Genomic DNA, 22785 nt, shown 5'->3' with positions numbered 1-22785 from the left:
GACGCTGAAAAATGGCCTCAAAAACTGAAGATATTAGGCAGTTGGCCTCATAGGGGGAGCTGGAAAAAGATTTACAGTTTGGCAAAATGCAGGATCTGCTTGGGTCATTTTTTTTCCTGACAAAAACCAAAAACCGCAGTTATTATAAGGGCCAAGGCCTTTTTTACGGGATCAGCTAGAGATGCTCTAACCGGGTAATACACCCTAACCATCATCAGTGAGAAAAACAGTTCATTCTGCAGTTATCTCTAAAGCTTTAATTAAAACGTAGGAGACTATAGCAAGAACGAAAGCACAAGTGATCCATCTCCGTGGCAAGTAAAACGCAAATCCACAGCGCCAACTGAGCCAGAAATACGACATGATCATGCCCGTCAAAAACACCAGCTGAGCCTGAGACTGGGCCTACAGGCAACGCACACAGCAAGAACAATGAAGAAGAAAAATCTCAATTCGGCGCCTCATGAACACAGGCAGCAGCGAGGGCGAGGGACGCCGCCGCAGCACACGGTGCCGCAGCCGGCACAGGCAGGGCACGCGCAAGATGAGGAGCAACCGGCGCAGGAGCATGAGCAGCCACACGAGGGTCCGCCGCCGCAGCCCCCGCTCCCCGCGCAGCACCGGGGGCATCCGCAGCAGCAGCTCGGCCCCTTGAGCTGGACGGCGGAGCACCCACCGCCGCAGATCCACGGGAAGCAGCTCAAACACGCCCACCGGGTTCTGCAGACACAGACATTAACATCCCCCTCAGTCAGTTCATTACAATGACTGATGAAAAACGAGTTCAAATCGATGCACGAATTACTGGCTGATTCATAATTGTCAAGGTTTGCAGAGTGCAGATGTAAAAATGGGAAAACTAGCAATATTTCAAACTTCTAAATGCTTTAAATATAAACATGTGAAGTTTAGTACAACAATTTGAATCAGCTTGGGTTGATCTGGCAGCATTTTCTTTCCAGTGACCCATCAACATATATTAAGATCTGCGGGAAGAAAATGATTACCGGATCTTCTTTGGGAAGGGATGAGATTGCTCGGCGTTTCCCTTCTCAGATGAACTGCAAGCTTGTAAAGAGAGATACTAGTAAGAACAAAGATATCTTGTAGGCCATGACAATTTCTCAACCTGAAAATCCATACATCGTTATGAATGGATCGGCATTCTTTCCTATGAACTCATCGACCCTGCAAATTTTATCAAAGGGGCAAACGACGATCAATCACCTCCATTTGTCATGAACAAGAAGAAAATTAACTTAAAACTGGCACAATGTGTGAACTGATTGACATATGAAGAAGAATTACATATTTTTGCCTTTTGCACAAATGATCTGACTGCTACGTTTGTAACTTACCCTGATATTCATTTATGAAGAAGAATAAAGTAATCAGTGGCACTGAGACTGGAGATGAAAATAAAAGCACTGCCTGTACAACGCAACCATATATAATTGAAGTCCAGTTCCAAAACATATTCATATATCTAAATACAATCAATCATCCTAATCAAATTCCAAGTAATCAAACCTCCCAAACTATTGCTACCAGATTTGCATAATGTTCAGTTGTAAGTGTATACTATTTTCAATCATTGGTGTGGAAGCCCATGGTAGTAGATAGCAATGTATTGTACAAGTTTCCACTGAGAGCGACATTTCTTGGCTAAAATGTGAAACCTCCATTTAGAGGTTTTAACTAAAACCTGTGTTGCCTTCACACATCCATGTAGATGTGTTGCACGCATCTGTACGACTTTATTCAAACATGGGCTCACTTGTAATGGATTGTTCTCCATTCTTGCAGCCGGAGAACTATTTCTTGTTTTCGTTCCCTACCTTATCTCTTAAATTTCAAAAACAAAACTGATATAAGAACTGAACAAACACAGCAGCTTACTCTTTGCAGCATATGGAGGCAGCATGGAGCCCTTCAATGGAATTGATCTCCCCCTGGCACATAAGAATAGTTTCTTGAATTCCAGAGAAATTATTTTTTACTGAAAAAAAGCAGTAGCTACTAGCTAGCAACTAGCAATATAGTACAGGGAGAAAAGGGCATGTGTCAACTTTTCAGGTTGCTGTCTGGGATATTTTAACACTAAGAATCTAGTAGCAGTAGTAGCAGAAAGGAACACTTGGAATTGACTTAGAAGTTGGAAGTGACAACTAAACTGTGTGCTGGTAACAGACTCTAGAGCCTAGACACCTGTAAAGAAATGGTGATCATTTGTGTATGCTCAACTGCTAGTCAGTAGTTTTTCTTGCGTGATAACAGAGTAACAGCAGAGCATCATCTTTACAGGGTATATTGTGCGAGTCAGTCGGGATTAGGAGCTTAGTTACCTCGAGGAAGCTGATCTGGCGGTGGAGCGCGTCGACGGCGAGCTGCAGGCGGTGGCGGCCGCAGGGGTCGAGCGGGGACTTGGGCCTGGGCGCCGCCATTGCCGGCCTCGAAGGAGCTAGCTAGCTAGCTGGACGGTGGTGGATGGAGGGGTCGCTCGCGCCGGCTGGCTGGCTAGCTAGGCCAGGAGAGGAGCGGGGGGCGGCTGGTGGACGGCGGCGGGGAGTGCGGGGAGCCAGAGAGCGTCATCAATGGAATGAATGGGCGATCAATCTAGCAGACCAGAGCAGATCACGCCGCCGGTGTGGGGGCTGGGGGGAGGACCAAGGGGGTTTAGAGGCCGGGCGGCGGCGGCGGCGGCGGAGAGGGGGAGAGAGACGGACGGAGGTGGCCGCCGGAAGGAGACAGGAAGTCGTCTATAGGGCTGGCCACTGGGGTAGGTGGTAGGTGGCGGGTAGGGTTAAGCAAGGCTGCTGGGCCGGCTGGATCGTGGCGGGCCTACCAGGACCAGCACTTCTTCTCTCCTTCCATTGACTCCATTCTTGTCTCAAAAAGAAAAAAAATGACTTCATTCTAAAACAAAAATATTGCTAATAGCATTTTGTTCTTTTCTGAAGTAGCTAGTCAAGTCCATTTTTTGGGATTAAAAATCAAGGCAATTTTGCAAAATGTTACTAGCTGATTGATGATTTGAGTATCATTATTTGTTCGAAAAAACATAATCAACTATTTAACAACACGAACTAGCTAGTAGACGACGAGGCGAAAAGAGTTCACTGCATACATAGCCCAAATCCCCTCATGACGATGACGATAATAGACTTACAAAATCATCTCCAAACAAAGAATTACACACAAGAACGGTATTTCTTCGTGGGTAATAACACTTTCCCCTCCTCCCTCTCCGAAACAACATGCGCAACCATGCCTTGACTATACATGCCACAAAGCCTCATCGACAGATAGATATAAGTTCCCACATCTAAGAGCCCGAAAACATCTCGAAGAACTATTTACAAACATAGGCACGCGGTGATGCAGCAACATGTTGCACCTCTGACAACAAGCGATGCTGCAACATGTCGCACCTCTAACAACAATGTACTGTCCTCTCCCCTCATTTGCTCCTTTACCCTGCAGAGCGGCCCATGCGCTTATCGAAATTAGCGATGTCGTGAGCACGGATCCGTGCTCACGAAGAGGGTGACTAGAGATTACATGAATGGAACGTGAACAATCTGAGTAGACCCCGGATCTCCTACACTCTCGTGCCTGGCTTGGCCCTTGCCGGCACCGTGCGACGAGAGCAGCCTCCTCTGCAGCAGTCAGGGATGCTGTATGCTCAGCTGGATTTCCAAGAAAGATGGATTGCAACAGATTAGGGAACATGAAATGATCTCATGAAACACAATATTATATACTATATGCTTCATTCCTGACAAAGCACCTAGCAAGAAAAACACCATCCTGCCATTTACTTCTATTTTACTCCCTCTGTCCCATAATATAAGAGCGTTTTTGACACTACACTAGTGTAAAAAAAACTCTTATATTATGGGATGGATGGAGTACATAACAAGATAGCAATAATTCAATTATTGTGCAGCATGGAGTGGACCATAACTGTTCCGTGTTAATTTCAGTTCAGAACAGTCACAAAAAGAATCTTCGGAGCTAATGGATTAGTGCTACAAGTTGCGGCAGATTTAATTAAACAAAATTGTCATGCTAAAATAATTAGTTGAACAGAATAGTTGTGACATTAATGGGGATGTCGGCATGGAAAACAATTCGAGAACTGTTTGACGATAGCGCAGGCTACTTCTGTTCTACAGTAGTATCAGCTACTTTGTTTACAGTACGTAGACAAATATGTTGGATCACAGAGTAAATATTAAGCAGATGGTGTGCAAGAAAAAATAATTTAAGTCCTTACATGTGTCTCAAAGTCCGGGCCAGACAGGTTTACCGATAGATTTTTCATCAGTTGTAGTACCTGGAGATTAGCCCATAAAAAGATCATTGTAAGTGAGTAGAAGTTATTAGGTAATAAAAGTGAATCCCTGACAGTACATTTCGACTTGCAAAAGAATGAACAAAGTAAGCATCTGCATTTGCTGCGAACACATAAGTAACGTATATAAGAATTACAACAACTAAATATCCTTGATAAGGAGCAATGTGCAACAATGAGTAATTAAACTTCACCCCAGAATCCACCTGTCCGGAATAGTTTCATAGGTTTTTATATCACACTGACTGAATCAAGGTACTGACATAGCAGCTTGCGAGTAACTGGGATGTCAGTTACTAAACAATGCAAACAAAATGACCTGGCCTTCATGCTTGCAGAAATTAATAGCTTTATAGCAGGGCAGATGAATCAATTATAGAGGGGAGATTAGCAAATGGCATACCGTTTCAGCATCTATAGGATCCATCTCTCTCAACTTCTGCAAATGTCCTGTTGTATCTGGATCAAATACGCCCCCAAGAAAGTTGTATACTTGAGCAAAGTCTGGCATGGCTGCAAGTTAACCAGAATAAGTAGAAAACGAATGTCAGACTGGGAACTGATAAACCAAAATGGTAAACACATTAATTAATATCAAGGCCATCAAAGGGTAATATGAAATACTGCACATCATTACATTTTCACATTGTAACAGGGTGCATCATTTATCATCCAGGCATCAAGAGCATTACGGCAAATTCACAAAATTTGAAGGACAGAATGAAGGTAAGCCAAATGCAGAAAGCTCCAACAGAGTTAAACAGGGGAAAACACACAGATTGACACCACAGACTAAAAGGTTCAAAATATAATGAATGGTAGTTAAACTAGCCTTGTTAGTGTACTCTCATATCATGCATATCTGCCAGATATGTGGAATAGAATTTGCACATATCATATCATGCACTTTAACAAGTGGAATAGAATTAAATGAATGTGACCGATTGATCAGCACTTCAACAAGTGGAACAGAATTTGCACGTATCATGCATTCCAGTTTACATCTAATATAACCAGATGAACCTTACTATAGCCACAACAGTTGCCACCATATTCCATACGGTTGTGAATTTATTAAAAAAATGTATAGATGTCCACAAGAGTCTCCAGCATGTTAACAAACTGTATAGATGTATGATGTACAAAGAGAAGCTCACCATGCAGTGCTGGAAGTACAATCTCTTGCTCAATCGCATCGGAAGTTGGCCAAGTTTCTTGCTCAATCGCATCAGAAGTTGCCCAAGTTCCAGATTGGCACTCTATGCTACTAGAGCTATTATTCGCAGCGCCTAAATCTGTCAGTTTAATAAGAACGAAGAAGTTAGTGGTACCTTGTAAAAATATTGACCATAGACAGAATATGCGGTAGTTAACACCAATTGTAAACCTTGTGTATGTCTTGGGCTATAAGGCTGGGTAAGAACATCGTCCCAGGAAGGAAATGTGTCGTTTGCACTTGAGTTTGTAGCGACAGTAGGTGCATCCATAGGTATAGCACATCCTTGCTCCACGACATGAGGAGGCTGTTGTGGTAAGTCAACTTCAGGGGCTGCAGGAGCTCCAAGACATCATATTAGACCCTTTTTCATTGTAAGTTATTCAGGTTAGTCAGATGAGGGATGAGAAATGCTTACCCTTTTTCGAGGCTTTATTATGTGGGTACGGGTGTGCCGCCTTCCTCTTGGGCCTAGGTGGTGGCAGATGCTCACCTGTTCCATTCTTTTGAACCTTCAGAAAGTACTTCTGTGCATGGCTCCTGATCTGTCAACAGAACTGTTGTTTTAGATCACCCCACAGTTTGCCAGGCACAAACATGTTAGAAAGGAGCAAGTGCATCTACTTATTGGAACAGGTCGAGAGTGGGAAAGCTATAATAAACTTATAATGATCACGCTCAGAGAAGAAGCAGATAGAAGACTGCAATCAAACAGACCTGGAAAATGTATATCAGCTAGTATAAATATTTTTTTTGAGGGGAGCTAGTATAAAATATTGGTTGGCAAGCCAAACGAGTAAGCATATTTTGTGAGATGATAACCAACTAAAGAGCTAAACAGAAGCAGAAGGTGAACGCAGAAGAGGGCACATATACAGTATATACCTGTATCACTGTCTTGGAGCCAACAAACGCCTCAATCTTTCTCCAATCGCGATCGAACCTGTTATGCAGAAACACAAACAAAGAGATACATGTAACTAACGAGGATAGACAGACAATACACAGAGAGCCTCTCGAGAAGTAGACGGCCTAAGGTACTACTCCCTCCGTTCCAAAATAGATGACTCAACTTTAATACAAAGTTAGTACAAAGTTGGATCATCTATTTTGGAACGGAGGGAGTAGTAACAAGACACTCTTGTGCTGTCCACATATTTATCTGAACCCATGCGATAGGCTAAACGAAATCTCAGTGTTAAGTTGCTCAGGCAGATGGACGATGGTGTCGACGCCGCTCGGCCAGAAGGGCTTAACAGAGAGAAGTAGTGCAGGGCAATATGATTAACTGGTGAAAAAATGGTGAAAAATCAAATGTAAAATGGCCCATGGTTTGCTGGTAACGGATGGATGGATGATTTGCGACACCGGCACCGCATCGAGCATAGCATCGATCGACACCATTAGCAGTTAACCACGTATTCCAATAAGTAGACCCTACTCCCAGCTGCCAAGTTCCATGGGGATTCATTCAGTTCAGACTTGAGACCAGGCGTCTAGTACAGCCTGCGGTCCAAATCGAAATCAACTAGGCAGGCAGCTGCCAGATGTTCTACTCCAGCCTCTAGACCGGCCGGCGGGCGGGCGGGCGGGATCCAAGGCTAAACCCGGCGATCTAGCACGCCGGCGAGCCGACGAACTCTGACGAGCCGGACCTAAGTTGGGCCCCTAACCAGCAGAGAACACGAGACGGCATGAGGTCTGGGCCGAGACCAAGGGAAGGGTGGGGTGGAGGCGGTTGCTTACAGGAGGAGCGCTTCGATGAACTTGTCGTGCTCCGGGTCGGTCCAGCTCTCCCGCGACTTGGTGATGGTGTAGGGCTTCCTCACCCTCCCCGCCTCCGCCCCCTCCTCCGCGCCACCTCCGCCGCCCACGCCCGCCACCGCCGACTCCATCACCGCCGCCATCACCCACGCCTCAGATCCTCTCTCCCTCTCTGATCCGATCTCAGTCTCTCTCTCTCTCTCTCTAGTCTGAGTCTGCTGATGAGGAATGGAATGGAATGGAATGCAACTCTGTGGCCAGCAGCAGAGCCCTCCCCGCGCGTGCTCAAGGTAGGCGAGACGAGGACGGTGACGCGGCGGGGAGCCCGGCCGCTCCTGGCCACGAGTTCCCCCCGCTCCCACCGACGCCCCGGGCCCACGTCCCCAGGGACCAAATTGCAAATACGCGGAGCACGGAGGGGCTGAACGCGAAATGTGCCGCCCCCCTTCTCCAAAATGTTTTCTCTCTCCTCCCCTCCTCCTGTTAGCTTCCTCCCTCTCTCTCTTCCTCGCCATCATCATCCCCGTCCGATCTCCCTCCCCCTCCCCCCGACCCCGGCCAATCGGAGCACCCAAATCCGCCCCCGCCGCCGCCGTCTCCGACGCGTCGCCGGCCGCGGATCCCCGGAAAACCCAGGTGCGCAGGGCCCGGCTCACGCCGCTCCGGGCCTCCCCCGCCCAGATTCGCCTCTGAATCGCGGTTCCCCGTTTGTTTTTCCCCCGGCTAGCTCCGCCCGTGGGTCCTGATGCGGGTTTCGCGTGCTGCAGGAGGAGGATTCCCGGCGGCCACCGTCCGGGGCGGGTTCTTCTCGCCCCCGGCGACGGAGGGGAGGCTGGGTTTCGGCGCGCGGCGTGGGATGAGCTAGATTTCATTCGACCTAGGATGGCGGCCGCGGCTTGAGCCCGACCACCGCCTCCCTCCCTCTCGCCCCGGTTAATTATTTGCTACTGCTGCTGACAGAGATTTTAGCCTAGCCCCTAGATCCTAGAGGTGTTGCTGTTGCTGTTGCTGTTGGCGATGAGCTCCGAGGCCCCCAAGTGAGCACCACTCATCACTATGCCCTGCGTTGTCTGTTGCTGCCAGGGTGCTAGAGACTCCCCTTCATCTGATTTGCTGATCCGCTGCGCCGATTGCGTGTTTGTCTGTCTGTGCCAGCAGGAACATGAGGACGGTCTACTCGAGGGAGTTCCTCATCTCGATCGGCGAGTCTGACCGCTGCAAGAATCTGCCCCCCGGCGTCAACCTGTCGCTCCTCAAGTACGCCTGTCGCTTTGCCCTCCTTGTTTGTGTAACTTCTTTCATTTGTCTGCGGCGTTCAGGTGGCGACAACCTTCTATCTCTGTCTTTGAGCAGTGAGCTGCAGGAGGCGTCGTCGGTGGCGTACGAGAGGGGCAACAGGGGCCAGTACACGACGCCCCTGGGAAGGTCCGACGGTTCCGGGGGTTACACTTACTCGTCGCGTGGCGGGAGCTCCGGCGGAAGGTGGGACACTCGCTCGACGGGGTCGAGTGACCGGGAAGGGGACTTTCCTGACCGCGACTCGCTGACACAGGGTAAGCATGCGTTCTTTTCGGGCAAGTGTTTGCTGTCAGTACTTGCTTTCCTTTTAGCTCTGGGAACATGTGAAAGAAGAATTAGCTAATAGTTGTTACGTTACCCTTTTCGATATGACCACTCCGTTGGTGAAATAAATGATATTTTGTTGCGTATCAGGAGCTTTTTACTCTGTGTCTCAAAAAGGAAACCTGATGTGCTAGTTTGTGCTTGTGTGTCTGTCGGTGTCGCTAATAATAGTAAACAGATGAAGTCAATTAATTACATTGTCATACTGTTTATATACTAATTTTCTTTCCTGTGCATCCTAACTTACACACTTATTACTTTAGTAGACATGTCAACTGGCATTCTTCTTATCTGCTGTGGTATTCTTTTTATGTCTGCAGATAGGCATAATGGAACCCAATACAAGCGCACTTGGCAAAAAGTAGAACATGATGGCCTACTGGGAAGCGGTGGATTCCCTAGACCATCAGGATATGCAGGGCCGCTGGCGGCCAAGGATCGTGGGAATGCGCCTCAGCCAAACAGGACAGCTGAGCGCTATCAGCCACCACGCCCTTACAAGGTCTGAGCTTCCACGTGTGTCTCTCCATCCTTCTTTATATTGTAGATCAACTGCAATTGTTTAGTGAATACATTACACACCAATGACAGGCTGGACCTCTTTCACGAAAAGATGTTGACTCAATGAATGATGAAACATTTGGGTCTTTTGAATGCTCAAATGATGATAGAGCAGAAGAAGAAAAGAAACGAAGGGGTCAGTATTTATTACTGCCACGTATAATGTATGTTGTTTCTGCTGTAGTCATCTACAATATCTGATGCTGCCCTTCTGTGCAGCATCATTTGAATTGATGAGGAAAGAGCAACATAAATCTCTGCAAGAAAAGAAGAGTGGTCCTGGTGATGATATCATGACGATGTTACAGAATTCTACTGAAAACTTAGGTTCCGCAACTAACAGTGGGAAGCCAGATGGAATAGTGCCCTCAGTTCATCAAGATACCACTAAAACATCTTCAGTTCTACCAGCTCCTGCGGCGAGGCCACTTGTCCCGCCTGGTTTCTCAAATGCAGTTGTGGAGAAAAAGGTTCAGTCCCAGTCGTCCAACATTGCACTTGAACCAAAGGTGCACAGCTTGACATTGTTTCAGTAATATAGTTAGATGCCAGCAAATGCATGCAATCATCATCTAAGTAACAGCTCTGTACCATGTAGTTGCTAACAAGATCTGGTATTAAAAATTAGTTTACTGAACCATCACATCTTCTCTGTGATCAAAATTGGTCAAAATCTTTTTACTATTGCTGACAGTTTTTACTCATGTCTAATGGGTTCATCTGTTTATCTTTTACTGACATGAGTGTGTAATACCAGGTGAAAAGCAGTTACTTTATAGTTTATGATACTCATGCACTATGAGATATTGTTCTGATTTCTGCAATTACTAGATTGATGTGTTCATCAGTATAAAGGGAATATCACTCTTGGGATTCTAGTTGCCATCTCTGTAGCAGAACATGTTAACAATATACTATCTGCCAATGCCATACTGTTTCTCAGTTGTGTTTTGCTCTTTTTTAGGCTCACATTCCTGCTAGAGAGGATAAGTTACCGACTATTGTGCAATTTAGTAGCCAAGTAGAGGGAAACCAGTCAGCAACAGACATCACTGCAAGCAACAAAAAGAAGGGCATTTCTGACAACATTGGTGTACATCAAAAGCACACACTTCCATCTGGAGGCGTTCGCTCTTCAACTGAATTTGTTCCTAAAATTCTGAAAGGAACTGAGGAGTGGGAAGCTGATGCAATGGATGATAAATACTCCATTGAGAAACAGGGCATGTCAAAAAATGGTGGTTCAGTTGGGAAGGACAATTCAATCTCAATCTTGGAAGAGTTCTTTGGCAACGCATTGTCAAAAGGCAGTGGCAATTTACCGACATATGTTGAGGTACTATGCCAACTAATCCTTATTTTGTTGTGCTCACTCTTACGTTCCGACATGTGCGGTTGTCTCATGTGGATCTCTGTCATCTCTGCATATAAGCATTAAATACTCACATATTACAAAAGTAAGACCATTTTGTACGGTTATGAGCTATGACATGGACCAACCTTATTCTCTGAATGTAAATGTGCTGTTGACTGAATTTGCACCTCTGTAATTTTATATCTGATGTTATGACGGTTTTATGCTGTTCATGTCGTCATAAAATCCCAATGGGTCTTACTCAAATATGATCATCTTTTTCTGTGCCAATTCAACAATTTTTGTTTCTGGGGATGAATGGCTGCTGAGATATTTTCTATCAAATCATGTAAGTCATCTACATGTAGTCTTGAACGTTGATAGCTGATGGTGATATAAACTTCTTAGCCCTTTTACTTCTTTAGATGGCATCATACCCATAACTTAACCTGTTATGCGCTCGTGCTTAAAAGTAGCATTTGGTGATCACAGTGCAGAAGTGAAAATATTCCTGGTTATTGCCACGTTGCTGCAAGGTTCTCCAGTAAGAAGGAAGTTACAGATTTGTTGGGCATTCAGATATATCTATTAACTGCCGTGTGTTTATTCTGTCTCCGCCGTCTTTTTTCAGAGTCAACAGCTGAATACGGGTGCTGATATGATGGCCTCTTCTGTACCAGAATCATCCAAATTTGCTCGCTGGTTTCGTGATGAAGGTAATCCTGTTTCATAATTGTGTCATATGCTATGTGTCAGTCAATAGAAGTAGAATCGTCATGCCACGGAAATTTCCTAACAGAAATAAATTTTGTATGCATATCCCTCTTTCCAGTATGCAAAGTAAATTTAGGTTAAAAGACATCTTTACACTTCTCCTTTTATTTTACAAGGTTCTTTTGATGATTTTTTGTATTTGCATATACTGTAGATTCAAAACCTTCAGAGGACTTACCATCAAAGAGCCTGCTCTCCATGATTGTGAACAATGACAAACCAGGCCAACAAAACATAGTTCCTGGTCCAACTTTGTCTGACGGTGCTATTCATCAGAATTTATCATCAAAATTAACTACTGATAAATTCGATGCTTCATCAAGGCTACTACCATTTCCATCTCCTGCACCTGCTGGTGGTATCCAGGAACAGTACAGGCATGCTGGTATCCCAGAGCCACCAGCTCCAGTTATGATGACATGTGAGGATCTTGAGCAGGCGATGCTGGCACAGGTTGCTAGCAACAGTGGTTCTACTCAGAAGAGTGCTGTACAGAGGCATCAGGCTGTTTTGGATGAGCCAGCCACCAAGCAGAAAGTAGCTGTAGACAATCATGCATCACACCATCTTCTTTCATTATTACAGAAGGGAACAGATAGCAAGGGATCATCTCCGTTTGGTTTCCACATAGGATCAGCTGATGAACCACAGAGTTCTGATGTAAATGCCATGGCCAATGGTGGTATATATGGAACTGTTCCGAGTAACAAAACTGAAACTGTTCCGATTAACAAAACTGAAACTGTTCCTGCTTCAGGGAAGAGCGTGACCTTGGAAGCATTATTCGGGGCTGCATTTATGAACGAGCTCCATTCCAAGGATGCACCAGTTTCTATTCGGGGATCTGCATCTAGTCATGAAGGATACTACCCTGGTGAAGAGGCTCTGCCCTTCAACAGCAATGAAGGTGGAGATCCTTTTAAAGAACCAAGAACTGGAATAGAGTACAGGAATACATCATTCAGTGGTCCAAGTCAGGGTACCAGCTTTGACAAGAATGGGTTGGAAATTAATCTGCCTGAGGAAGACAGTTTGTTTACAATGAATGACTCTTTCGGTGTTCGAAAGCCTGATATGTTGCCATCACTGAGATCCGGTAGGGTGGAGGTGCAATTACCGGAGAAGGCAGTTGATGATCTTAACTATAAGCTTCAAAGCCTTGTGCCTGGTGATGTAGAACCTGCTCAAGTACTTGGTCCTGATGCTCTGGGGCCTCGTTCCCATGAACAGCGTTATCAGGTTGAGTCCCAGAATCTTTACCATCTTCTACAGGGTGGTAGGCAACCTGCACTGGCTCCTCGTCCGATGCTGGATCACGTTGGTAATAGGAGTCAGCAAGCCCCATTTGACATGCCACAAGCGATACGGCATGATCCCCGCCGTTCCTTCCCACCTAACATGAATCCTATGCAACACACACTAAATGCTCCAGGGGTCCCTCATGTAGATCCTGCTGCCCATCATCTTATGCTGCAGCGCATGAGTGGGAGTTTTCCAGCAGAAGGCTTGCCAAGAGGTGTTCTGCCATCTCAGCCTGTGCATCAGGCGGCTGGTTATAGACCTGAGATGAACAATGTAAATAATTTCCATATGCACCCTCGCCAGCCCAGCTATGGAGACTTTGGACTGATGCCGCCAGGTAAGAGTCTGTACAAGTTCATTTTGTACTTTGTGTTGCAGTTTATTCCGTCACTGTTTGGTTTGTTTCAAAGTTTTGATGGCAGAGAGGCTCTGGCCTGCTGTTGGTGACTAAGACAAGAACGATCTGTTTAGTTCCAAAATCTGACTTCTCTTAGTATTACATTCCACAAAACCCACTCATTCAAGTTGTGCCTGACATTTTACCAATCTGAATTGGTTGATTGGAGTTGAATTCTACATCCTTTTGGTGGTTATGATCTTTCATCGGAACTTCATTTACTGTTAAAACATGAAAAGACAATCATTTATACTCAAAGTTAAAGGTAGTTTACTATCTCCTTGTTTCTCCCTGATTTCAGGGAAATGGTTTCTTGTTTTTCCAGTTTGAATTAGCAGACACGTGACATCCAAACCGTTCAGTTTTATCCTGAATTTATTATGATCGAACTCTGTTTTCTTTATGTAGGTCCATCGGGTCCAGAGGTGCGAGGCAACCACCCAGACGCCTTTGAGAGGTTGATGCAGATGGAGCTCACAGCAAGATCAAAGCAGATACATCCAGCCATGGCCGGTCCTGTGCCTGGTGGCAGCATGTACGGGCCTGAGCTGGACATGAACCTGAGATACAGATGAAGAACGTCTCTGTTGTGCCTGTCGTCGCCATTCCCTGTTACCCAAACAAACCACCATGTTCTGTGTCCATGAACTTGCGCTAGCGTTTGCGGTTGCTACAAGATAAGATAGCTCGTCGGGGAGGAAGTGTCGCTGGTGCCGGCGTGCGCCATGTATGTAGTACTTTGTGTCTGAAATGGTTGGATGGGTTGCTGATGATGATCTGGTGAGGGAGGGAGCGAGGGAGGATACATTGGGTGCTGTCATTGTAGCAGTCACATCTGTACCTGTGTCTGTGTCTGTGTCTGACTATTTGTTTTTCATTTTTGTATAAATACTAAAAAAAAGGACCAGATTAACAATAACATATTTGCATTTGGTCCCCCTGATGTTTTTCTTTCTTTTTTGAGGAAAAACTAACCATTCACATCAACCGGGATAAAAGGCTGTGACACAAAGTTAAAATCCAAAAAATAAATTAAAAAGACCAATATATCGATGGATGTCAGCCTTGGACAATACTGTATTTTTTAGCCCAACAAAGTGGGAGAAATGCACCTCATGCTGAACTTGATGGTGTTATTAGTTGGTTGGGGTAAAATGCTTGCGGAAATCTGTGACATGAAGTTAAAAGTTGATCATCACAAAACCAAATTGTGTACATTTAGATGAATCTTAAAGGACAAATTTTATGTAGCTTATAACAAAGAAAAAAAGCAGTGCCATTTTAACCTTGTTTTTGTGAGGGTAAAATGGGAATTTGTTTTTTGCTAGTCTGAACTCTGAAGCAGCGGCACTGTGTTGGAGTCTAGTGTTGGTTCCCATCAGCCATGGGCGCAGCCGCCACCCCCGCCTCCTCGTGAGATCCTCCCGAAACCCTAGCCGCCGCGCCCAATGGCGTTCGCGCCGCGGCTCCTGCTGCCGCCACGGCCCCCCTTGCCCGCTCCGGCGCGGGCCTCCGCGCGCCACAACGGCGGCGGGGGGCGCACGGCGCCGGAGCTGTCGGGCCCGACGCCGCGGGTGGTGGTGGTGACCTCGGGCAAGGGCGGCGTGGGGAAGACCACCACCACGGCTAACCTGGCCGCCTCCCTGGCGCGGCTGGGGCTCCCCGTGGTGGCCGTGGACGCCGACGCGGGCCTCCGGAACCTCGACCTGCTGCTGGGGCTGGAGAACCGGGTGAACCTGACCGCCGCCGACGTGCTCGCCGGCGACTGCCGCCTCGACCAGGCCCTCGTCCGCCACCGCTCCCTCCGGGGCCTCCACCTGCTCTGCCTCTCCAAGCCCCGCTCCAAGCTGCCCCTCGCCTTCGGCTCCAAGACCCTCACCTGGGTCGCCGACGCCCTCCGCCGCGGCGCCGACCCGCCCGCCTTCATCCTCATCGACTGCCCTGCAGGTCCGGCCTCGCCGCTCGCCGCATTTTTTGCTCGCGTGAATTCCGCATTTGCATCGCCCTGATGAGTCAAAATTGCAATTAGCTCATTTGTTCAACACAATCTTATCAGTATGATTCTACCATGAATCCATTACCCATGATATTCTCTAGTGTAGTTCAGTTGATTAATCGTATGATTATACCGTAATACCTCTACACTCTAGTACCGATTACTCTTATGAAATGGACAGCGTCGTGTAATAACCAGTATGGTTGATTGTCAGTGTTCTGTGCCCCTTGATTTGCTTGAGGAATGCAGCTACTGCTGTTTGTTCACCTCTCCCTAGATCATAAGGATTTCAGAGCCAGGACTTGTTCTGAATCTCTGATTGTTTCATGATGCGTGTGCACTTGGCCGGTATGGGGATGGTATCTGGATTTGTCAGATTTGAGCCATTTATCGGGTTATTCTTACAACATTGTATCTTAGTTTTGCATTTTCTTACTGCTGTTCTCAAGCAGCATTATTCAAGTTTCACTGCTTGAACTTGTCCCTGCCGTTTTAACAAACTGCCTGGTGGCTAGTAGGATCATGTATCTGTAATGTACTCCCTCCGTTCCAAATTACTCGTCGTGGTTTTAGTTCAAATTAAACTAAAACCACGACGAGTAATTTGGAACGGAGGGAGTAGCAGTGAACATTTGCATGATTCTGTAGTATAATTTGCATCATCAGTAACAGTTCTACAAGAAGTCTGATTCCTTCCCAGCCTCTGCAGTTTGCATTCAACCCTGTTTCATGCAGTTGCCTGAAAGGCTGAACCGCTCATCTTTACACTGCTTATCTTGGGTTTTTGCCTTGTAGGTGTTGATGCTGGGTTTGTCACAGCCATCGCCCCTGCAGAAGAGGCAGTGCTTGTCACCACTCCTGACATCACGGCACTCCGTGATGCAGACCGCGTCGCGGGGCTGCTGGAGTGTGACGGCATCAAGGACATCAAGATCATCGTGAACAGAGTGCGGCCGGACCTGGTGAGGGGGGAGGACATGATGTCAGCGCTCGACGTGCAAGAAATGCTTGGGTTACCTCTGCTAGGTGTGGTGCCAGAAGATTCAGAGGTAATCCGCAGCACAAACAGGGGCATGCCGTTGGTGCTGACGGACCCGCCCACGCCTGCAGGCCTCGCCCTGGAGCAGGCGACGTGGCGTCTGGTGGAGCGGGACGCGATGACGGCCGTCATGGTCGAGGAGCAGGAGCGGCCCAAGAAGAAGGGCGGCTTCTTCTCGTTCTTCGGCGGGTGAAGCCTGAGCTGAACCGAGCCGCCGGTGACGTGCGTGGTGTGTATAGAGCTGCGATTTGGAGCTGCTTAGTCGTTTTTCGGTTTGTTTTGCTCTTGTTTTTCCTAGCGTAGCACGATTCATTCGGTGTGCTTGATTCCACAGAGACAGACGGTCTTTTCTTTGTTCTTCCAAATTTACGCCGAACATTAGCAGAGTAAATGTATGTAGTTTTGTGGTTGATTGCTTCTTGCTGTTGCAGTGAGCTCATCTTGTTGGAGTGTTGTTGTTCATGGCTTAATTTTGATTGTTGAACTGACATCCAGAGGAGATGGGAGAGAAGAGGAGCAGAGCCAGGGGCATTGCTCCTTTTATCCCTTCCAGGAACACACCCATTGCAAGCCATTAGAACAATATTTCTTTGTTCCTTTTTCTTGGCATTTGTTTGAAATGTTTAGTTCTAATTTGTTGCATTGTGGGCAAATTTGTTGCATTCTAAAAAGAATAAACATCATGGTGCGTCAGGGCATGCAACAATATATAGGAATTTATAGGACAGTAAAACCGAACCTAAACCCAGCCCTCACGACCGTCTGTTCACGTGATCTGGCCGTTAGAATTTTTTTTTTTGAGCAACTTCTGGCCGTTAGATGTGCTGTCAGTTTTGTTCTTTAACGCAGTTTTTTTATGGGCCAACTGTGGCAGCTACTCCAGAAGAAATAACTGAGCCCTCTAGTTATTTGGGCCTTTTCTCTTAGCCCAGTTACCAATTTGCTAACTACAGTCCGTTACGGGAATGAGTCCAGTCGATCCGTCGTTGTGGGTGTTTTCCTATTTGCCGCTCGCTGCGGCAAGTTGCCGAAATCGCTAGTTGATGAGTACTCGTTGCAAAGATCTTCAACTTCCCAGGTTGCAACAAATGGCGCACATGCAGTGCGCCACTTGTCGCAACCTGGGAATTTTCCCTTTTTTCGTAGATCCGTTTATTCAGAACGTTTTATCTTTCAAATCGCGCGTTCAAATCTTAAACCGTTTTCACTGTTGGATTCGTCGCGTCGAGATCTTCAAAACTAGATCCTATGTTGATAGGTTTTGACTTTTGACGAACAATTTTTTCACGGAAAAACCGGACGGAAAAACCGAACCGGGAGCACGGATTTTTTCCTTTCCGAAATAGGCACGCCCGTACCTCTCATGAAATCACAACCGTGCCTCTCGCGGAAGCAAAACCGTGACTCTCACGAAAGGAAAAAAAAGATAAAACGAAAGTACGACCGTGAATCTCGCGAAAGTACAACCGTGCCTCTCACGGAAGCAAAACCATGACTCCCGCGAAAGAAAAAAAATGCGTTTTTTCGTTTCCGAGAGGCACGCCGTGACTGTCGCGAAAGCAAAAACCGTGCCTCTCGTGGAAGGAAAACCGTGACTCTCGCGAAAGGAAAAAAACACGTTTTTTCATGCAATTTTTTTTCAATTTTTTTTGTCGAAAAGCTAAGAAAGACCGATGGAAAACCAAAACGTCGAAAAAACCCGTTTAAATAGCCGAAAACGTGTATGGAAAATTAAAAAAATAAAATCCAGAGGGAGTGCGCAGAACGCAACACGTGGTGAATGGCTGAGAGCGCGCCAAATGGCGCTGATCAATGCGAGGCTCTCAAAGGAGCGCTCGTTAACTAGTGGCTCCCGCAAGTTGCGGAGCAACGCACAGGGAAGATCAACGAGCATTCGGGATGGGCCGGCTCATTAAAGGTTTCAGCGCTTCTGGTTTTGTGAAGTTTCTAGGTGGTTCCAAGCCGGGTTTTTTCGGTTATGGAACCTTCTAGGAGATTCCTGAACCTGTTTTTTTCATTTCCTTTTTTTTACTTTTTCTTCTATTTTCATTTTCATTTTTTCAAGTTTTCTCTTTTTTTTTGAAAAATGTTTGTGTTGCTCATAATTAGTTCAAAACTTCACAACATGTTCTTGTTTTCAAATATTGTACCTAAATTCAAAAAATGTTCACGCTTTTCAAAAAATGTTCAGAAGTTTAAAAATGTTCCTTTTTAATTTTTGTTCGAAATTAAAAAAAAGTTCTTTATTTTTTAAAAAATGTACACATATTTTAAAAAATGTTTGCTTTTCCCAAATTTAGTTCTAGGGTTTCAAAATATTTTCTTTACAAATTTTCTCATAAATAAAAAATGTTACCAATTTTAAAAAAAATCCTAAAGTTTCAAAAATATTCGTTCTAAATTTTGTTCAGGGTTTCTAAAATTGTTCAAAAGTTCATAAATGTTCCTGGTTTTTCGAATTTTGTTCACAAGTTTAAAAGTTCATAAATGGGCCCCTTGTGGCTCCCCTGACGTACTTCTTCCGCCTATATATCTCCATATACCCTAAAAACATCCAGGAGCATAATAGATCGGGAGTTCCGCCGCCAGAAGTCTCTGTAGCCACCGAAAGCCAGTCTTGACCCATTCCGGCTCCCTGCCGGAGGGGGGAATCCCTCTCCAGTGGCCATCTTCATCATCTCGATGCTCTCCATGATGAGGAGGGAGTAGTTCTCCCTCGGGGCTGAGGGTATGTACCAGTAGCTATGTGTTTGATCTCTCTCTCTCTCTCTCTCTCTCTCTTGTTCTTGAGGTGATACGATCTTGATGTATCGCGAGCTTTGCTATTATATTTAGATCCTATGATGTTTTCTCCCCCCTCTACTCTCTTGTAATGGATTGAGTTTTCTCTTTGAAGTTATCTTATCGGATTGAGTCTTTAAAGATTTGAGAACACTTGATGTATGTCTTGTCGTGCGTATCTGTGGTGACAATGGGATATCACGTGATTCACTTGATGTATGTTTTGGTGATCAACTTGCGGGTTCCGCCCATGAACCTATGCATAGGGGTTGGCACACGTTTTCATCGTGATTCTCCGGTAGAAACTTTGGGGCACTCTTTGAGGTCCTATGTGTTGGTTGAATAGATGAATCTGAGATTGTGTGATGCATATCGTATAATCATACCCACGGATACTTGAGGTGACATTGGAGTATCTAGGTGACATTAGGGTTTTGGTTGATTTGTGTCTTAAGGTGTTATTCTAGTACGAACTCTAGGGCTGTTTGTGACACTCATAGGAATAGCCCAACGGATTGATTGGAAAGAATAACTTTGAGGTGGTTTCATACCCTACCATAATCTCTTCGTTTGTTCTCCGCTATTAGTGACTTTGGAGTGACTCTTTGTTGCATGTTCAGGGATAGTTATATGATCCAATTATGTTATTATTGTTGAGAGGACTTGCACTAGTGAAAGTATGAACCCTGGGCCTTGTTTCAACGCATTGCAATACCGTTTACACTCACTTTTATCATTCGTTGCCTTGCTGTTTTTATATTTTCAGATTACAAAAACTATTATCTACCATCCATATACCACTTGTATCACCATCTCTTCGCCGAACTAGTGCACCTATACAATTTACCATTGTATTGGCTGTGTTGGGGACACAAGAGACTCTTTGTTATTTGGTTGCAGGTTTGATTGAGAGAGACCATATTCATCCTACGCCTCCTACGGATTGATAAACTTTAGGTCATCCACTTGAGGGAAATTGGCCACTGTCCTACAAACCTCTGTATTTGGAGGCCCAACAACGTCTACAAGAAAAAGGTTGTGTAGTAGACATCATCATGTTCCATGAATAAGATGGTGTCGTCAGCATACTGCAAGATAGAGACTCCTCCATTGACCAGATGAGGAACTAAACCCTCTACCTGACCATGTTGTTTGGCTCTGCCAATAAGAATGGCCAACATATCGGCCACTATATTAAATAAGAGATGAGACATGGAATCTCCTTGTCTCAAACCCTTATGTGTCTGGAAGTAATGACCGATATCATCATTAATCTTGATTCCGACACTACCATTCTGGACTTGAGAACCCACTTGGTTCCACCAAGCCTCACTAAATCCTTTCATGCGCATTGCCTGCTGAAGGAAGGGCCATTTAACTTTATCATATGCCTTCTTTTTTGGATAACAGCGTAATCAGGCCAAAATTAAGATGAAACAGCTCGAGATGGCCACTAAAGGAGTCATGAAACATAGGCATAAGATCATTCTTAATAATATGCCAACATTTCTTATAGAATTCAGCTGGAAACCCATCTGGTCCCGGTGCTTTATTAGGTTTCATTTGTGAGATGGCATTCAAAACCTCCTTCTCAGTAAATGGTGCAGATAGAATATCATTCTCCTCTACCTAAAGTTGAGGTATATCTCCAAAAACAGATTCATCTAGGGCCACCGTGCTTGCTTCCGGATGCCCAAAAAGTTGTTTATAGTAATTAGAGATATACGCTTTCAAATTCTCATGCCCTAGAATTATCCCCTCATCCTGTTCGAGCTGTATGATTTTCTTCTTCCTATGTTTACCATTCGCAACCATATGGAAGAATTGTGTATTATCGTCCCCTTGGACAACCTTAAGCACTTTAGCGCGCAGTGCCCACTTGAGCTCTTCTTCTCTAAGAAGCGCACGTAAGCCTTGCTCAGCTTCAGACTTGGAGTGTTGCTCAGTAATCGTAAGGGGATTACTTTCAGCTTTTAAATCTACAGTCTCAATTAAATGAGTAAGGCGTTCTTTCTCTTGCTTGTATATCCCACTCTCATTTCTGGCCCAACCTCGCAAAAACTGTCTCAGATGTCTGATCTTATTTTGCCACCTCTCAATGCTAGTTCTACCGCTAACAGGTTTTGCCCATTCGCGTGCAATGATCTCCAGAAAGTTTTCTTTCTCGAACCAACCTAGTTCGAAAGAAAAAGCGTTCTTATTTGCGACATGGGCAGCCTCTCCCGAGCCTACAAGAAGAGGTGTATGATCTGAGATCCCTCTATGCATCGCATGAACCGATACTAAAGGGTACTTTTGTTCCCATTCCACACTGGCGAGTACCCTATCCAACTTATCATAAGTCGGAATGGGCAACGAATTGGCCCAAGTAAATTGTCTACCGGTGAGCTCAATTTCTCTCAAATCAAGACTCTCGATAATCATGTTGAACATCATAGACCATCGTCCATCAAAAGTCATTGTTTTTTTCCTCTCTCCTCCGAATTATATTAAAGTCCCCACCGACTAGGATTGGCAAGGATTCATCGCCACAACTCCACACCAACTCAGCTAAACAATATGGTTTGAATTCGGGTTGTGCTGCTCCATATACAGCCACAAGAGACCATCGGAATCCATCCAATTTGGATCTCACCTGAATTTGACCGTAAAATCTCTCCTAACCACGTTAAGCACCTCGAGTGTTGCACACCGAACCCCTAGCAAGATCCCACCAGATCTTCCTCTAGGAGGTAAGACATGCCAATCAAAATCAATTCCACCGGAAAGAGTTCCAAGGAACTGTGAGGTGAAGTTATCTCGTCTAGTTTCCAAAAGCGCAATAAAGTCTAAATGTTGCTCTACCGTTGTCTCAGCCAGGAACCTTCGTTTAGCCAAGTCAGCTAGACCTCTGCTATTCCCAAAGATTCCTTTCATAAGTCATCGTGGATTTTTTTATGCTTGACCCTAGCACTTCTATGCACAGCCGAAGTAGGATAAATTTTCCGTTTACAGGGTCGCTTGGGCTTCTCCTCAGCACCCTCCAGAAACGTAGGATCGGCATAATACTGGACAACGCCCTCCCTCATGGGCTCTACAATGTCCATATTCTTAGACCCCTCCTCATCTTTGGCCTCCTTATTAGGTAAGAGATTATTACAAAAGCTTTCCAGGGCTACAATTCCTAGATTATTCATGTCATCGTTATTCACTGGTTTAACTGATGCAAGGTTCCGAAATATTTCAGAAGCCCTCTTGACTTCTAAATCTAAAATGTCATTAACAGACTTCGCTATCTCTATTTCAGTTGAACCCAAAGTAACCCCTAAGTCGTTTGCTTTATCAATAATCTCATGCTCGGTAAAATGCATAATTAAATGACTCTTAACGAAAGACATACCTGTAGTTGCTTCCACATCACGAAGCATGGCCGCCCTCTTGGCACGCACTAGCTGAAGGTCATCCGCATCTGGCTGGCCCTGGATCCGACTGCTGATCCGCCTGCCAGCCGTGACCGGATCAGAGATGCGATTGAAAGCACAAGCTCCTCTGTAGTCCTCTCCCGAGGCGTGTGGTCCCCGCTCCGACTGCCTTCCCTAATTGTCGGTGAAGAGGAGCAAGGCGTGGTCAAGCGGGTACCAT

The 22785-nt window shown here is 45.5% G+C and overlaps 4 protein-coding genes across 5 annotated transcripts; 2 read left to right on the top strand and 2 right to left on the bottom strand.

The window, feature by feature from the left end:
* Positions 1-264: 264 nt before the first annotated feature.
* Positions 265-2739, bottom strand: LOC123150826 (guanine nucleotide-binding protein subunit gamma 3). Its single transcript, XM_044570646.1, has 5 exons — positions 2346-2739; positions 1900-1952; positions 1144-1188; positions 1008-1061; positions 265-720 (listed from the first exon to the last, which is right to left on the bottom strand). The coding sequence occupies exons 1-5, from the start codon at positions 2442-2444 to the stop codon at positions 462-464; spliced, it is 510 nt and encodes a 169-aa protein (XP_044426581.1). The 5' UTR covers positions 2445-2739; the 3' UTR covers positions 265-461.
* Positions 2740-3103: 364 nt separating this feature from the next.
* LOC123150825 (protein REVEILLE 6) lies at positions 3104-7539 on the bottom strand. 2 transcript variants are annotated; one of them, XM_044570644.1, is made up of 8 exons: positions 7320-7539; positions 6459-6516; positions 5992-6118; positions 5745-5906; positions 5515-5652; positions 4761-4870; positions 4280-4339; positions 3104-3659 (listed from the first exon to the last, which is right to left on the bottom strand). In XM_044570644.1, the coding sequence occupies exons 1-8, from the start codon at positions 7478-7480 to the stop codon at positions 3558-3560; spliced, it is 918 nt and encodes a 305-aa protein (XP_044426579.1). In that variant the 5' UTR covers positions 7481-7539; the 3' UTR covers positions 3104-3557. The 2 variants fall into 2 exon arrangements, with proteins under 2 accessions (XP_044426579.1, XP_044426580.1); XM_044570645.1 differs by having other exon boundaries at positions 3104-3689; positions 7320-7537.
* Positions 7540-8348: 809 nt separating this feature from the next.
* Positions 8349-14285, top strand: LOC123149054 (uncharacterized; the record flags this gene model as incomplete). The annotated part of the gene is given in 10 exon segments (XM_044568593.1): positions 8349-8374; positions 8496-8594; positions 8691-8890; positions 9281-9462; positions 9552-9657; positions 9741-10030; positions 10486-10857; positions 11507-11591; positions 11804-13288; positions 13757-14285. Coding segments are annotated over 10 exon segments (3006 nt in total). The 3' UTR covers positions 13924-14285.
* Positions 14286-14692: 407 nt separating this feature from the next.
* LOC123149055 (putative septum site-determining protein minD homolog, chloroplastic) lies at positions 14693-16832 on the top strand. Its single transcript, XM_044568594.1, has 2 exons — positions 14693-15295; positions 16140-16832. Exons 1-2 carry the CDS (start codon positions 14797-14799, stop codon positions 16574-16576), a joined length of 936 nt encoding a protein of 311 aa, XP_044424529.1. The 5' UTR covers positions 14693-14796; the 3' UTR covers positions 16577-16832.
* The last annotated feature ends 5953 nt before the right edge of the window (positions 16833-22785 follow it).

This window comes from Triticum aestivum, chromosome 7A (genome assembly GCF_018294505.1).
Source record: "Triticum aestivum cultivar Chinese Spring chromosome 7A, IWGSC CS RefSeq v2.1, whole genome shotgun sequence".
NCBI classification, from domain to species: domain Eukaryota; kingdom Viridiplantae; phylum Streptophyta; class Magnoliopsida; order Poales; family Poaceae; genus Triticum; species Triticum aestivum.
The sequence above is the reverse complement of the archived record's forward strand: the minus strand, read 5'-3'. Positions and strand labels throughout refer to the sequence as shown.